The sequence below is a fragment of the Rousettus aegyptiacus genome, unplaced genomic scaffold (genome assembly GCF_014176215.1).
Source record: "Rousettus aegyptiacus isolate mRouAeg1 unplaced genomic scaffold, mRouAeg1.p scaffold_m13_p_15, whole genome shotgun sequence".
Classification (NCBI taxonomy): Eukaryota; Metazoa; Chordata; class Mammalia; order Chiroptera; family Pteropodidae; genus Rousettus; species Rousettus aegyptiacus.
Genome location: NW_023416290.1, coordinates 32,454,505 through 32,472,680, shown reverse-complemented (window position 1 = coordinate 32,472,680; position 18,176 = coordinate 32,454,505). Strand labels below are relative to the sequence as shown.

At 33.6% G+C, this 18,176-nt stretch overlaps 1 protein-coding gene across 7 annotated transcripts in view; it reads left to right on the top strand.

Annotated features, from left to right (window-relative positions):
* STK3 (serine/threonine kinase 3) overlaps nt 1-18,176 on the top strand; it is a 275,174-nt gene that overhangs the window by 44,938 nt on the left and 212,060 nt on the right. The window contains exon 1 of one of the 7 annotated variants that reach the window (XM_036232891.1): nt 3,624-4,809. The exons of the other annotated variants lie outside the window; for them this stretch is intronic. Coding sequence (XP_036088784.1) covers nt 4,537-4,809 — 273 coding nt within the window. The 5' untranslated portion in view covers nt 3,624-4,536. Of the gene's footprint in view, nt 1-3,623; nt 4,810-18,176 lie in introns of those variants that run through there. 7 annotated transcript variants of the gene reach the window in all.

Here is an 18,176-nt window from a genome sequence, read left to right as displayed (position 1 = left end):
AAGGTGTCATTAATAAAAGCTTTTTTTTATGGTTATATTTTAACCCTAAGTAAAAGAGCTATTTACAAAATTCCTTACTTTTGGCTAGCAATGCATCTAGTTTACTTGTATAATTTATAAAGACAAAAGTGACCTTTTTATCTGTGCATGACTAAGAATAATAATTAGTGAAATAATTTGTAATTCTGTAGAACAGTAACCAAATTACTATATGACATTATTATTTATTGTCAGACAAGTTTCAGTAAAATACGTTCAGAAAAATACTTGACTACTTGAGTCAATTTGTGGTTAACCAGACTCATTTTAAAGTTTGATTGGAGGGAGGTAAGTCACAAGTTTATCCTACTATTTTTTTTTCTTGTTAGAGAAAATAAATAGGATTCCTTTTAAAGGAAGTGAAACTTTAAATAATTCCTCTTTTGACAGATGGATTAAGTGATTTTTGACATTCTACTGTACATATTTTAGAATTTCTATGGTGTTTAACTAACAGTTATGTAAATCAGATGACTCTTGAGTGACAGAATAATGTTTTAGTTGAAAAGAATTATACTGCAGTTAGAGATATGTTTTAAAACCATTTCAGGGCTAATGTCAGTACCTTTTTTTAATTTTAATTACTAGGTAGAAATATGTAGTAAAAGTTTGTGAAATGGAAAATCTGTTTTCTTGATTTTAAATATTAATGTTAACATTTTGAGTAGCTAGGAAGTATTTGATCTAAGTACTTTATTTCTTGTTGCCAATAACAAACTGTGATGGTAATACTATAGTTCTATAAGATAAACATGGGTGAGATCCTAATCCTTGTAAGTCTCCATCACCAATTAGGAAAGATTTTACTCTCCCTGTATTGTTTTTTTAGAAGACAGAATCCACTGAACATGTTGGGGAACCGTAAATTTGGAATAGTCTAGTTTTTATTCTCACAGAACAGTGATCCTTGGGCCTCGGGTAGAGTGGGAGAATTTGATTCCCAGATATGAAAAAGAACTCAACTGCCTGAGATGAGTCAGGAGTTATAGGTACATTGTCTCTGAGTGTTGCCTTGATAACAGCTTCTATCAAATCTCAAGGTATTTGTATTCTACTTTTCTTTCATTTATGTGTTTTCTAAAAGGAGTACCATTGTTATGAAGGTTAGCAATATAAGGATATGTGTCATCCCATTAGAAAAATTCCTTGACATTGAAAATATTTGATCATTTATGGGAATGTTTAGTGGAGTGAAAATTTTGTCTGAATTTCAGAGACATAGCTGTTATTGATCATCTGGCTTTCAAAAATGTGACTAGTGAAACAGTTGTCCTCGATCTATTAAAACTCACTTTACTAGCTGTTGTTTTCATGGTCACAGAACAATCAATCTGTGACTGGGATTTTTTTTTAGGATTTATATGCTCTTTTTTGTTATGTGCTTTGTTTCTTCTTTTAATTCTGTATGCACTGTAAACTGCACAGGCATTCTTATTTATCGTTAGTGTTTATATTTACTTAAATATTATATTTATGCTTTTTATTGCTCTTTATTATTTTCTGCATTTCTCAGTTACCTAAAGAACAATGTCTGTTAGTGTTCCCTTATGTGTGGGAGTGGTGGTGATAAGATCTTGGTTTTTTTTGTCTTTTGGTTTTTTTTTTTTAAATATGAAAGTTGTTATTTCCCTTCATTTTTGAACAATATATTTGTTGGGTAAGGAACTCTAGGTTGGCTGTTTCTTTTAGATTTTTGGTTTGTTCTATGAGGAATGACTTTTGGAAAACCACCTAAGTAACCTACTTTTTGTAGAATTATGCTTCTCTTTGAAAGGAATATTATTAGGGATGAAGTGTTCTTGATTTTTAATTATCAGTTGCTATTTGTTTTGACCAAATGTTTTCTTGAAAATTAATGGCTTAGGGAAAAACAAATCTGATTTAGTTATATATTTAAAAAAAAATCATTGAAGTTCAATCTTTTATTAGCCTAAAGTAAAATACTGTTTATATCTTACCTCATCTGTACAGTGTCATTATTTATTACTTTTATTATGCACTTTATATTCGAATTTCACAATAAGAACTGATTCCTGGAACTAAAAGTTGGATTCATATTTTAATGTTTTTGTATATGATACTGCCTCATCCTCTTCCCTACTTTCGTGTGTCCCTCCCCGCTCCCAGTCTTTGCTTTAATGAATTTGCGTCCATGCTCAAATATCTCCTCTCTCTTAAACTTTTGCTGTTTTCCCAGATAGTTGCACATCTATTTGGTAATTGGCTGATTAATTAATTAGGTAAGTCTTTTGTGCCTATTCACTCTTATGTAAAGAAAGAGCACAATAAATGTTAGCTACTATTATTCTTATGATTTTTATTATTTTACATATTTTGACAACTAGATAAATTGGCATCTTTTCATATGTGTTTTAGTCTCTTTTATTTTTGTTTTGTGTCTGTCTTTTTGTCTTTTGTTGTTGGACCTTTTATTGTAAGTTCACAGGGCTGCATGATAGTTTGCTGTATAGTTATATGAGCACTTGTATTTTAAAAGTCACAAAATCAATCATCTGGTTTCAGAATAGATATTAAAGAAGGAGCTTCAAAATATCTCTTTCAGTGGTTTTATGCCCTGACCTATACTTTTTATTTGGGAAACATCTAGGAAAAGACAAAGGCATAGAATTAAGTTTGGGGGTTCATTAAGCTTACTTCAGTGATTGGAACTGAGGCTGAGTAGCAAAGGGTGAGTATTATGTCCGTTTCAAGTGCTATTACTTAACAGGGGGCAGATCACAGAGTTGGCATTTGAGCTTCTAATGAATGGTAATTGTGGTCACTAACAGTGGTGGTGCTAGAGGTGGGATGAAAGTGAAAGTCTCCTATGTTCCAGTGGTGGGTAAAAGTTTCTTTGAGACTCCTGGTTGCATTATGAGTGAAAAATCACTATTTAGTATTCATTGAGTCTTTCAGTTTGTAAGTATTGGGGGACCTATAAATAAATATATGTGAGTTAAATTCCTGATCAGACTCACAAACACAGCTCAAGTCCTAGTATCATATATATTTAGTAACTGACTTTTTAAATATTATTTTAAACCACCTTTTTGAGTTTGGTGAAATCTCTGTGTAGTGGTATCCTGTACTTGGAAATCACAATTAATTATTCAGCTTTTAGTGTTTAAGAGAAGAGTAGTTGCAGTTGCCTTCCCCTCCTTTAAGCGACACAGGGACAGTTATACATGTATGTGAATTTAATTTTTTGCTTAATTTTGTAAATGTATACCTTGATAACTTTAATCGTAGGCCAGCTTTGGCTGATGAAAGAGAAACCTACCTTTTGTTGTTGTTAATGGAAGTTTATATAAGCGTTATATATTTTTTGGGTATTTTTGGATTTACAAAGAACAAAAAGTTCTTTGGGACTGAATAAATAAAATATTTACAAGAATAATTTTTAAGGTTTTCTTGTGAGGAAATAGTTAAAAATATATATATTTTAAGATAAACGCCATTAACATCTCTAAACATTTATGCATTTCAAGTATTATATACTGCAAAGTAGAAATACACAACTCTGTGAAATGGAAGCTTTTAAAAGATTGATTATATTTTTTGATTAGAGGCTTTCAAAATGATCTTTACATAATTGTAAAGTTATGCCTTTACATATGGAAGAAATAGAATCTATGTCTTAGACATTTATTGTGTACTTGGAACTGTTCTAAGAAAATGCCTAAGGTTATTCTCTCTCATTTTGGCCCATTTATTGATTTGACCACTTATTGTAATTCACCCTAGCACCATGGATTTTCATTTTGGCCCTTCCACAAACTGGTTTTGTGATCTAGGCAAGTCATTTAACTGACAAGGACTTCAGTTCCTCGTCTGTTAAATAATAAGTAACATTTGTTTAGTGCTTTGTATTTTACTTGGCAGTTTTGTTTACATTTTGGATGAATGGAAAGGTTCAAAACACAGTTATTGGTCTAGGCCCAGTGCTCTGCATTAGAGGTATAAATAACAAATGTTGCTGTTGATGCATTGTTTACACACTATCGGAGGTGTAGTATAATACAACATAAAAAGTTAAATTCCATTCTGTAAAGTTCTTTAGGAGCTGAATAGGCAAAGCGCTTGGCATGGGAGTTCAGGGAAAGCTTCATGGGGGAGAGAGCCCTTCAGATTCTTGGAAGAGGAGGTGTCATCTATTATTAGAATGCAGGTTCCACAGTGGCAGGATTTTTTTTTTTCACCGTTTTACCTCCGCTCCTCTGACAGTGCCTGGCATGTTGGATGCTCAGTAAATACTTGTTACATGAATGAATGAATGAATGAATGAATACATGAACAAATGAATGGGTGATTGAGATGTCCTTGGCAAAAGACATCTTGGATGAGGAAACAGTGATATGCTAAAATTATATTTCCATCTCTAAAAGTCCAATGTCATACTCCTAGGTCACCCAAAAGATATCTGGTTTAAATGGATTTACTTTCCTCATGCTTAATCAATTGCTCGAAATCATTGCCACATTTTAGTTTGTTGGATCTATGTTGGAATCACGATGTTATATAATTTTTTGTTTTTCCTGGAGTTGTTCTTATTTTTTGTATGTTGAGAGAAACAGCACATCCCATCTTTATCATTTTGCTGATGTCTTCTGGCTTCTTAACTCATTTTATATGTTTCCTTGGAATTTATGTGTTTCTTCTTTGAGAAGACATTCTTTGGAGCTTCCTGATTTCTTATTTAATGTGGACTCATTGCTTTTTAGGTCTGCTGTAGAGCTGCAGCCTTGGAATTTCTTTTCACTGGACTCCTGGGTTAGTGCCACTATTTTCTTGTATATTTCATATTTCCTTTGTTTTCACTCTTGTTTTATATTCTACCTAAACTATCTTCTTCATGATACAAGAATAAGAGATCAGCTGTTTGAGTCCTTGCATATCTGAAAATGTCTGTATTTTGCTTTCATACTTGGTTGATAGTCTATGTAGAATTTTATATTGAAAATAAGTTTCTCTCAATGGAGTTTTCCTCCATTATCTTCTGGCATCCAGTGTTGCTTATGTCATAGCTAATGCCTTTCAGTCTTATTTGTTTGTTGGTTTCTTCACTCGCCCCACCTCGAAACTTTTCTCTTCATCTTCATATTTCTGATATTGCCAAAGGAACAAGATATTTCACAAGGATGTGCTTAGGTGTGAGTTCTTTTCCATCCATCTTCTCACCTCCTGTCCTCTCACCTTCTGGTTCTAATTTGGAGCCTATCTAGAATTCACTTGGTAGTCACTTCTTTTGGCAGACCCCTTCTTTCACTGCTCTTGGCTGTGATTCCATAGAAATGCTTTCAAATTTATTATAACCTCTGTATTGATTCTTACATAAGTTTATTTCATTAAAAAATTCTCTATCAGTTTAACAGGGTTTCAGAAGGAGGAGAGACAAATAACTAAACAAATTAAGTACAAATTCAGTCTGGTTTTTGAACCTGAATCAGTAATTCCTCCCTGCCCCCCTTATCTTATGTATACTATGTATAGTTTCATATTCTTAGGAGTATAAAGTAGTACAACTACTTTCAGGAGTAATTTGATAAGCTCTTATGAAGTTGAATATGTTTGCACCCTAGGGTCCATCCAGCAGTTCTCCTCTTCTGTCTGTACCTTAGAGAAATTCTAGCACAATTGTATATCAAGACATATACAAGAATGTTGTCACAACAGAAAATTAGAAGCAAATTTAAATGTTGGTTAGGACTAAACCCTGGACTAAAGGATTGCTTTTGTTCTTTTAGGCTCCGTAATTTTTTAGCTCTTGGTAAGGGCAAGCTCTGAGAGTAGCATTCTGGTTGAAACTTTTAAGAGTACTCAGTATCCCAGCTGTACAGATGAGGCTGACATTAAAATGCCAAATGAATTTTGTGTTTTAAAACTTGCATACACATTCAGTTTGGTACTTAGGAGAAATTTTTAGTATCTATCTTTATCAGGATTAGATATATCTCTGTGATATCGGCCGGGAGTGGGGTGAGGGAACAAAATAATGGAGAGGAAATTCCAAACTGAAGAGAGCAACTGCTAACTTATGTAGAAGTATTTTCCTAAAGGCTAGTGGTGGATATGTTATTTCATAGTGGAAATAATTGGGAAAGTCAGGTTTTATTTAGGCATCACTTCTTTGGAAGTATGAATGATGATACATCAAGACCATTCTGCTTGGTAAATTCTCACTGATAGTAATTCTCAACTCCAGTGACAGACGTTCGTAGATATTGTAAGAACAGTTACTTACATAGTATTGTTATGTGCCAGATACTGTTTTAAACACATTACATATATTCAATTAATCTTCATTTGAGGATTGAACAACCATATGAGATAAGAACTGGTATTGTCCCATTTTCCAGGTAAGGAAGTGAATTATAGATTGGTAATATAGATTAGAGGTAAAGAAAGGATTAAAATTATAGCTAAGTGCTAGAATTGAACTGTAGTAGTTAAGCACAGACTCTGGAGCTGTACTGTCTGGATTTGAAACCTGGCTCTACTAGCTGTGTGAACTTGAGCAAGTTTCTTAACTTCTCAGTGACTCATTTTCTTCATCTGCTAAATGAGGTAAGATGACTACCCTACATCATTGAGTTGTACTGAAGATTACATATATGCAAAGTGCTAGGAACAGCACCTAGCACATAAAAAGCCCTATGTGTATTTGTTTTTGATATTGTCATCATCCTTTCGTCTTACTTATGTAGATAGGGGTGCCCTTGCATTGTGAACTTTTATCAGATGTGTTTGAGTAGAAGAATATAAAGGACTATGGAACCAAGGACAGAATCCTAGCATTCACTGTTGGCACTTTGAATTATCTTTGTTAATGAAAGAGATATACACTCCAAAAGATAGGATTTACATTTTTAGGTACAGTGAGGACTTCTTTAATAGATTTAGGTAGTGGCTATTCAATATATACTATGATATTTTACCTTAGTGCCCTTAGAATTAATGCCTTGTACATAATAGCGTTTTTAGTAAATGCTTGATTTGTTATATTTTAAAAATATGTGTTCTGCCTTGATGTTAATTATGGATTACTTCAAACAGATTTTTTTCTTGATGAAGGCATACCAATTTTTATTAATTTAAGATTTATTTGGAACTTCAAAGTTTGACATTACTTCCTTGTTAATAACAGACATCTTTTTGATATGTGTGGATTTCTATTCCATAAAGTACTTTTTGGGGTTTAAATTTGCCTCTGTGTTGTTGGACTAATTCATGTTTGACTTTCTTAATCACTTTGTTGCATGTTCCCCCTTTGTGTAATAGATACTAGTTCATACAGGATTTACAACTCCATATATATTGAGTGCTTTTTTGTTGTCTTCTGATCTCTTTTTCAGGAATCTTTTCATGTGGGAAAGGATTTTAAAATGTCTGCCCACTGACCATTTTCACAGTAGAGTATCAGTTCTCTTTCTCTTCAGATCAAGGGATTATAAAGCAGCGTGTATATATGTATATTTACATATGGTGTAAGTAGTGAAAGCTTTCATTTTGAATCACTAGTTGTGGGACTTCGTGATAGATTATTAATCTTTTTGTTTTTTGTTTTTTTTTTTTTGGCCTGACATCTGCAATCCAGATTTCATGAAACACAACCTCTCTCTGCCCTTTCGTATATAATAATGGCTAAAATATTCTAGTTATGTTTTCCTAATGTATGTACTTTGTGTTGAGCAGATCTGTGTTTTTCTGGAAGAATCCCATAAATTTTTTATTGTTTAAAACCTTGGCTATTGTATAATCTCAAGTCTCCTTTTTTTTGGGTGGGATGAGATAGAATGGCGAGGGGTGGGAGGGAGTTACTGAGTAACTCTGCTCTTTCTCTGTGTGTGTCTGTGTGTGTGTTTTCATGTTGAATACCTGAGAGCCCTATTAAATGTATGTATTCTTTTTCTCAAGAGAGAAGGGGTAAGAGTGGGAGAAATTTTGGTTGTAAAGAAGTTGGAATCTGAGGCTTGATGAATGTTCAGATAAAGTCCTACATATAAACTTAAGCATTACTTTTGAGATTTAGGTATTTTGGAGATTGCTACTTAATTCTTCAAGTTTCTCTAAAGCATCGATTTTAGCAAAGGGATTTGGTCATCGTTTGTGGTTATATAATGTATGTCATAAAAACTAATGGAAACTGAAACATTCGAGGAGTTACATAAAATGAGAAATCTAAACGCAATATTAATACAATTTGGAGTATTAGCTGGGGGAGGTAGTAGTAGGAAAATGAAGGCAAAAAGGAGGCTTAAAAAAAGTCTGCATGCTTCTTGTAAAAGATGTCCCTTGCCTCCAATTTTTGTATCCCTTTTGTTTGGGGACAGAAAACAAATCATCTTCAGAGATCTCATGCTGTTAAATATCTGAAATAACCTCTAGCATTTCTAAAGTTGGTCAGTGGTTTGTGCATTAAACAAACCTCTTTTCTAGGAACTTTCCCACTTTTTGCTATCGACTTCAAATTTATTATATCAGTTTCAGCTCTTAGTTATAAGTTGCAGATAACCCAGCCTCAACGGGCTTAAGCCAAAAAGGGAATTTATTTGCTCACATACCAAAAATCTTTGCTAGGCTAGTTTCATGCATGGGTTGCTTCAAGGTAAAGTGAATTACTTGAATTCATCTCATTGTTCTGCTACCTCTGTATTGATTCCACTCTCATACAGACTCTTGCTTCATAGTTCTAAGGAGACTGCCAGCAGCTGCCTGGGTTGTACCTTTCTAGTGGAAATCCAGCAGTCTTATACCTACCTCACTGCTTCTGAATGAGTCATGTGCCTTTCTCTGAGAAAATTGTGGCCTTTGGAATGTGATATAGTAGTTGGCTTAGACATAGGTCATGTGTCTAACTTGGAGCTAGGATGGCGCTGACTACTAGAAATACATGGTTTGAGGATGGGGAAGTAGTGATTTTCTAAAGGGAAATCAGAACATGTTAGCAGGAGAAGGGTAAATGGACGTTAGAATGGCAAAAAATAACAGGTATTTCTATGTATTTACTAAACCTAAAATCAAAACAAAACAAAATATATCAGGAGTAAATCACATTAAAAAAAAAATCTCTAAAATAATTCCCAAATGAATGTAAAATGTTAGAAGAGGTATCTGGTGATGCTGGAAGTCAAAATTGTTGGGTCCCCATTCCTTTCTATTTTCTGTTACAGGAAGGGCAATAAGTTTGATGTTTCTCAAGGAACCTGTTTCTACTATGTAAGCAGTTAATGTTTGCTATAAAAATTCTCTTGAAAAGTCTACTCAACAGGGTTAAAGGCCCATGTTTCCCTTTAGTCCAGGGACACCTGATCCTGGTATTAGTTCTGGTATCTGTGGCCCCTTCTCTTACAGGAATTTGCTTACCCTGAGTAGGTACTACTACTACTATTCATTGCTGTACTAGAATCTTAGGAGAATGAGTCTTTTTGTGTGGAATTGAATTCTTGTTGCTTATTTGGCATATCTCATAGAGTGAGATTGAGTTCTAAGTATATTTCGCACATGCCTCTTAAAGTTCCAAGCCACAGCATTAACATGACCGTGTACCATAGGATTAAACCCTTAGAATTTTTCATAGCAATCATGTGCCATGTCTTAATCTCTGATTAAATACATCATACACATCACGCTCCATTTCATCTTTTCTAAGTCTTTTGATTGGAATATAAACACGTTTCTTTATGGTTTTTCCACATTACAACATAGTCTCTCTGATAGACTTTCTCTTCTACCTGAACTAAGTAAATTAAGCTTACAAAGGTATTTCCTTGGCTTCCCTTATTGGTAAGCTGCCCAGTCTTCACCATAGTTGCTATTCTTCTTGGCATTTCTCCCAGTTCTATTTCCCTTCCGTCAGTCCAGCCCACCTTCATACACTTTATTTTTGATTGTACGTCCTTCTCCTGGCAGAGTGCCCATCACTGCCAGATCTGCAGTGAGCCTTTGCCTCCTTGTCAGAAGCCTGACCCTGAGTGCACCACGACAATGGTTATTTGGAGTGATGTGGTTCAGTGGAAAGACTCCTGGATGTCAACCAGAAGACAGAGTGTCAGTTCCGGGTTGTTACTCACTAGCTCTGTGACTCTGCGTACATTGTATAACTCCTCCAAACTTCAGATGCTTAATCCTGAAAAGGACCTAATATCTTATTACTTACCTTACCCACCTCGGTGTTTTCTTGTAAGGAACAAAGATGATGAGTGTCAGAGCATTTTGTAACCTGTAAAGTTCTACATATATATAAATTGTTATTTTATTACCGTTAAGGCAAAACTTTAAAAAACTGATATTTAGTTTTTAATTACTGGTGATTTAAGAATTTTCTGATATTTGTTGAAATAGTGGATATTTTCTGGTATTAGAGAAACATATTAAAAGATCATTGTGTGTTATTCAGTAAAGTCCTGTTTAATCTGAGAAAATCAAGAAATGTGTATAAGTTAATTTTCTAGAAAGTGAAAATTTAGCTCATGTGTGGAAAATCTCTGATTTTAACAATTTTAGATGGAATTCTTTTAAAATTGTCTCACACAGTTATCTATACATTTGATTAGAATGTATGAGCCCCTCTCCCTTTAATTATATAAATTAAAGACAAAATAAAAGTAATATGAGCACATTGTAAAAATGAGTGTCTCTTCACTCATTCCTAGATTTTACTTCTTTGGGGTAATGTCGGTTGACAGTTTCTTGTGGGTCTTTTTGGCATGTATGTATGCATATCTTGTTTTACACAAGGGAGTCATGCTATATGTGGTGGTTTTTACCTTGCTTTTTTTTTTAAAAAAAAAATTCTAATATACCTTAGATACCTTCCCGTAACAGTACATATAGGTCTGTGTGTATGTAACAGAATGTATTTTTTTCAGTACTTTGGATAAAATGAGCTCTAACTTCTCATTTTTTGTTTTTATAGTCAAAGTTGCAGAAAACTTTTGTACATATGTTTTGGCATACTTGTGTTTTTATGGCCATTGGATGTATTCTAAGAAGTGGAATTACTGCGTTAGAGGGCATATTCATTTTTATTAACTTTTTTTTTTCTTTAAACACCTTCAGGACCTGGTCTTCCTAGGTGGTGTCCCATCCAAGTACTAACCAAGCAGGACCCTGCTTAGCTTCCGAGATCAGACAAGATTGGGCACATTCAGGGTGGCATGGCCGTAGACAATAACTTTTTTTTTTTTTTGATTGACAGGGCACTTCCTAAGCCATATGTGATTTTCTTTAGTGCTGGGACAGTTTCAGTTCAGATTATGAAATAAGTATAAATTTTGCTTTCACTGCTTTCATATTTCACTGCATGCTCTGACTTTCTGTCCAGTTTTGCATGAGATGTTCATTATTAATTCCACCTCAGAAATCTCCACTGGTATTTTAGGCATAGTTACATACCTGTTAATTACTACTACAGCTAGCTGCTGCTACTAGTACTACTACTATAAATGATTTTATTATTCTCCACACGAACCTTCCTACTTCTAGTCTCTGGATAAGAGTCCGTTGCCAGGGTTTTCCCTCTAAAAGTTCAGATATGATCATGTTATCTTTCTACTTAAAAATTTGTAGGTATATGAAGCAGAGGTTAGCACTAATCTACCTTCATTATTTTGCACTGTTTCCCCATACACATTATATTCAAACACAAAGAATCATTCACTGTTACTGGACTTTATATATTTTTATACCTATTGCCTTTACACATTCCTAGTTTTTACTTCCCTCTTTGGTCACTGATGAACTTTGTTTATTCTTCAAGAATCAGCTTAAATGTCACTTCCTCTGTGAAGGCTTCCTAGAGTGGAGAGAATTGTGTGGTGAGATTATCAAGGTTGGCAGGAACTGTATCATTCAAGGCCTTGAGGGTTAAGTTAGATGGTTTGGATTTTAAGAGTACTGGTTCTGATGTACAATCAGCTTTAGGAAGTGCTGTCCTGGAGTACTGCTATAACTTATTCTGTTGTTGCAGGTATCACAGTGTATTGTAAGTTTTGTTCCTGTGCCCTTCCCTTCTCACTAAATTCTGAGCACTATGAAGGCAAGGGCAGTATAACAGGCTTTGGTAAATTCTTGTTAGTGCCTACATTCTATGGTTGTGTTTGGGTATTAAATGAAATAATACCTGTAATGTGGCTAGTATTGAGTAAAAACTCAATAAATGTAAGCTATTGTTAATGTTATCATTATCATCACTTATAGGTAAATTCTAACTTGGGGAATATAGGATGATTTCTTGGAAGGGGCGAGATCTAATGCAGGCTTTAAAAGACTGGGTGAGGATTACATCAGTGAATTCAGATGATTTTCAAGACTGTGAAAAGTCACTGTGAAAGTTGAAACTTAAAATTTTATAATGAAATATGTGTAGTTATCTGTCATGTCTCACAATTTTAGTTTCCTTAATATATAATAGGTTCTAATATAGAATTAATGTTTTATATGAAAAAATAATCATGTCAGAAGCTTAGTTAAGATTCATTTTTAGAAAGTAAAAAATTTTAATTTTGTATAAATTTACAAAACCTCACTTAATTTGTTTTTACTTACATAAAAACATTAGGGCAGTATATGTATTTTGAAACAGCTTGTACATGTGCCCTTGAGACAAGTTGGTGGGTGCATTTTTATCAAAACCATATACACAGCGATATATTAAATGTATCATATTATTATACTAATCGTATGACTCTAGAAACAAAAGTAGCCAGAGGACTAAAGCCTATCAAAACCATCTTTTTGTTTTTGTACAATGAAATTCTTTTAAAATTTTCTAGTGAATTCATACCAGTATTGAAACCAGATGTAGACTTCCGTCTTTTAATGTATTAGCTCAACTATAAAAGTCTCATTTTCATCCCTGATTACTGAGTGTTTCATTCATGGTTTGTTATCTCTCTCTTACCCTCTTTTTTTTTTTTTTTTGAATAGATTATTAAATGTGATACAAATGATTTTAAAATGACATTGTTCTATTTGTATAGTGACAGAAATAAAATGAAACTTGTAATGTATTGAAGATAACCTAATAAAATCCTCACGAATGAAGTATTCTGTTGGTAAAACTTTTTATTGGAAAGGATTCCTGACAAATACCATTAAAGTGTCAGCTGTGGTTTGAGAATGGATCTAAGAGTTTTGCATCTGAGAACTGAAATCTTCCATTACCTCCTTCTGGAGACCCCCCTCTCCTCTTTCCCCCTACCCTCAAATGTTTTCAGTATAAACTTGACCATTTTGAAATGTTTGGATATGGGTCTATCTGAAATGATATTATTTTTTATGTAGAACTGGGTTTAAGTAGTTTTCTCTGTTGTCAAGTAGAAATCAAGCCACTTTTGGTAACTGGCTGTGTTTATATGTAAATGGAATTTTTCAAAACATTTAAAGGCTTTTTGAAAACAAAACCCTATTTAGGAAATGACTGTCAACTAACTAAAGAAACAGACTTCCCTCCCTCTTGCCTACCTTCTCTCCTTTCTTTCCTCCATTTAAAACACAAAAGTCAATGTGTGTCTAAAGGATACGAAATAAACATCCACATCAAGGTCTACTATATAGTGTCCAATACAAGTTCCTATGTCCTTTCTTTCTCATTCTTCTTCATTAGTGATGCAAAATATTTGTAGAGTGGCTTCAGTGTTAATATTGATATTGCTCTTGTCCAGAGTTCATTTGATACCACTGATATTTCAGAGAGACCAGGTAAATATTTTCTCCTCCAAATTTGCTAAAATTTACCTGAACTTTGGTACTTAAAAGGCCTATTACTTTTTACCATTTTTCTTATTTAAAGGAAAATGGCCTTACTTGATTTTTGAGTGCCATTTCACAGCTATTATATTTGTTTTCTTCCATTAGTTATTTGGATTATTCTATCTTTCCTTTTTCCTAGAGGTGAACTACTACTTTTCTTATTCAGAGGCTAATTTTAATGCCATTTCCTGTTTCTTCCCCTAATTAATTGCTCTCAGCTGTGGTTCCATTTCACTTTGAAAGTGCTTTAGTTTAGTAGAGGCATTTTAAAAAATTCAATGTAGAACAGGTGCTCAATAAATGTTTTCTCAGTGAATGAGTGTTATCTAGGGCATTTTGGAAAATATTTCTGCATTCTCAGATCAGTTTTACACATGGCTTATACTCTTTCTGTCTGCCACACATGTGCTGTTATGTAGCATTATGATCCATATGGGCTAATTTTATAACTGAGACTTCATTGCTTTAATTTACTTTTCTTTGATAATTAGTGCAGTTTAATATTTTTGATGTTACCCAGCTCTGTTTTTAGTTTTGTCAATTGTGACTTCATTTCTTTGCCTATTTATTTATTGGGGTTTTATTATTTTTCTGAGGATTTATGTGAGCTCTATATAGTCTAAATCTGTACACTAATTTGCTGCGGATATTTTTCTAAGTTTTCTAAGCTTATAGTTTTTGTGTAGAAAAAGCTAATAAATTCTCAATTCTTTGTTTGCATTTTTAAAAATTTTATTAGTTTCAAGTATTGGTTAGATATTTATATAGTTTATGAAATGATCCCCCTGATTACTTTATCTTCCCTCTGGCTCTACACACGACCATTACCTTACTGCCTTCCGCATTCCCTATGCCGTGCTCTCCATCCATCTGAATCTCTATCAACTACTAATTTGTACTTTCTCCCAGACCCTCCACCCACTAACCCTTGCCCGTCACCCGGTTGTCCTCTATATTTGTGGGTCTGTTTTCAATTCGTTCTTTATGTTCTTTAGATTCCACATATCATTGAAATCATATGGTATTTATCTTTGTCTGACTTACTTCACCAGCATAATCACCTCTAGGTCCATTCATATTGTTGTTAATGATAGGATTTTATATTTCTTTATGGATGAGTAATATTCCATTGTATATGTGAACCATTACTTCTTTATCCAGTTGTCAGTTGATGGGCATTTAGGTTGCTTCCATATCTTGGCTGTTGTAAATAGGGATGCATAGTTCTTTGCAAATTATCATTTTGGTTTTCTTTGGGTAAATACTCAGAATTGTAATTGCTGGATCAAAAGGGACATACATTTTTAATTTTTTGAGGAACCTCTGAACTATTTTCCATAGTGGCTATACCAGTTTGCAATCCTACCAACAGTGTATGAGAGTTCTCTTTTCTCTACGTCCTTGCCTACACTTGTTGTTTTTTGATTTATTGATGATAGCCAATGTGACAAGTGTGAGATGATATCTCATTGTGGTTTTAATTTGCATTTCTCTGATGATTAGTGATGTTGAGCATCTTTTCTTATGTCTATTGGCCATCTGTATTTCCTCTTTGGCAAAATCTCTATTCAGATCTTCTACCTATATTTTAATTGGGTTTTTTGTTGTTGTTGAGTTATATGAGTTTTTTATGTATTCTGGTTATTTAGCCTTTATCTGATGTACCCATCATAAGTGAATATCTTCTCCCATGCAGTTGATTATCTTTTCATTTTGTCAGTGGTTTCCTTTGCTATGCAAAACCTTTTTAGTTTGATGTAGTCCCATTTGTTTATTTTTCCTTTTGTTTCCCTTGTCTGAAGAGATATATCCAAAAAGAAATTACTATAGCAATATCAGAGAGATTACTGCCTGTTTTCTTCTAAAAGTTTTATGGTTTCGGGACTTATATTTAAGTCTTTAATCCATTTCAATTCTGTTCTTGTATATGGTGTAGGAAAGTGGTCCAGTTTCATTTTTTGCATATATCTGTCCAGTTTTCCCAGTACCATTTATTGAAGAGACTGTCTTTACCCCCATTGTAAATTCTTGCCTCCTTTGTCTTATATTAAATGACTGTATAGATGTAAGTTTATTTCTGGGTTCTCTATTCTGTTCCATTGAGCAATGTTTCTGTTTTTATGACAGTACCATGCTGTTTTGATTACTGTAGCCTTGTTATATAATTTGATACCAGTGTGATACCTCCAACTTTGTTCTTTCTCAAGAGTGCTGTGGCTATTTGAGGTCTTTTATAGCTCCATATACATTTTAGGATTATTTGTTCTAGCTCTCTAAAAATTCCATTGATAATTTGATAGGGATTGCATTGGATCTATAGATTGCTTTGGGTAGTACGGCCATTTTAATGATGTTGATTCTTCCTACCCATGGGAACTGTATATGCTTCCATTTATTTGTGTCTTCTTTGATTTCTTTTTCTAATGACACATAATCTTCTGAGAACAGGTCTTTTACCTCCTTGATTAATTTGATTCTTCGTATTTTATTGTTTTTGATGCAATTGTAAATGGGATTGTTTTCTTAATTTCTCTTTATGAAAGTTAATTGGTGTATAAGAATTCAACTGACTTCTGAATATTTTGTATCCTGCTACTTTACTGAATTCATTAATTAGTTCTAATAGTTTTTTTTGGTGGAATCTTTAGGATTCTCTATATATAATATCATGTCATCTGCAAATAATATTATTTTTACCTCTTCTTTTCCAATTCGGATACCTTTTTTTTCTCTTTCTTGTCTAATTGCTGTGGCTAGGACTTCCAATATGATGTTGAACAGAATTGGTGAGAGAGTCATCCTTGTCTTGTTCCAGATCTTATGGAAAACACTTTTACCCTTTCTCCACTGAGTTTGAGGTTAGCTATAGGTTTGTCATATATGGCCTTTATAATGTCTAGGTATGTTCCCTCTCTTTCCACTTTGTTGAGAGTTTTTGTCATAAATGGATGCTGGATTTTGTTGAATGCCTTTTCTGCATCTATTGATATGATCATATGATTTTTATCTTTCAGTTTATTAATATAGTGCATTACATTAATTGATTTGCAGGTCTTGTACCAACCTTGCATCCCCAGAATAAATCCAGCTTGATCACAGTATATGATATTTTTAATGTATTGCTGAATTGGGTTTGCTAGTATTTTGTTGAAGAGTTTTATATTAACGTTCATAAGAGATATCGGCTTGTAGTTTTCTTTTTTTATAATGTCATCGTCTGGTTTTGGAATCAAGGTAATGGTGGCCTCATAAAAGGAATAAGGGGCGTTCCCTCTTTTTGAATTTTTTGGAATAGTTTGAGGATAGGTATTAATTCTTCTTTGAATATTGGATAAAATTTGCCTGAGAAACCATTTGCCTGAAAAAACATGGTCCAGGACTTGTTTTTTGGTACTTTTTTGATTACTGATTCTATTTTGTTGGTTTCTTCTTGATTGAGTCTTGGGAGTTTGTATGTTTCTAGGAATTTATCCATATCTTCCAGATTGTCCAACTTGTCGGCTTATGATTGCTATTAGTATTTTCTTATGATCCTTTGTATTTCTGTGGGTTCTGTAGTTATTTCTTCTCTTTTATGTCTGATCCTATTCACTTCAGTCCTCTTTCTTTTTTCCATGATGAGTCTGGTTAAGAGTTTATTAATTTTGTTTATCCTTTCAAAGAACCGGCTCTTGGTTTCACTAATTCTTTGTATTATTTTTCTAGATACTATTCCATTTATTATTGACTTTTATTATTTCCTGCCTTCTACTCATGTTAGGCTTTGTTTACTGTTCTTTTTCTAGTTCTTTAAATTTTAAGGTTAGATTGTTTATTTGAACTTTTTCTTGTTTCTTGAGTTAAGACTGTATTGTTATAAACTTCCTTCTTAGGGCTTTCACTGTGTCCCATAGATTTTGAGTTGTGTTTGCATTTTCCTTTGTCTCTAGGTATCTTCTGATTTCTTCCTTGATATCACTGTTAACTCATTCATTGTTTGGTAGCATATTATTTAGCCTCCAAGTGTTTGTGTATTTTCCAGTTTTTTTCTTGTAGTCGATTTCCAGTTTTATACCATTGTAATTGGAGAAGACGGCTGGTATGATTTCAGTCTTCTTAAATTTATTGATACTTGCTTTGTGGTGTAACATGTGGTCTATCATGGAAAATGTTTCATGTGCACTTGAGAAGAATGTGTAATTTGCTGCTTTGGATTGAAATGCTCTGAGCATATCTATTAAATCCATCTGGTCTAGTGTGTCTTTTAGTCCTATCGTTTCTTTGTTGATTTTCTGTCTGGAAGATCTGTCCACAGGTGTCAGTGAGGTGTTAAAAATACCCTACTATGAGTTAATTACTGTTGATCTCTCCTTTCATATCAGTCAATAATTGCCTTATGTATGTAG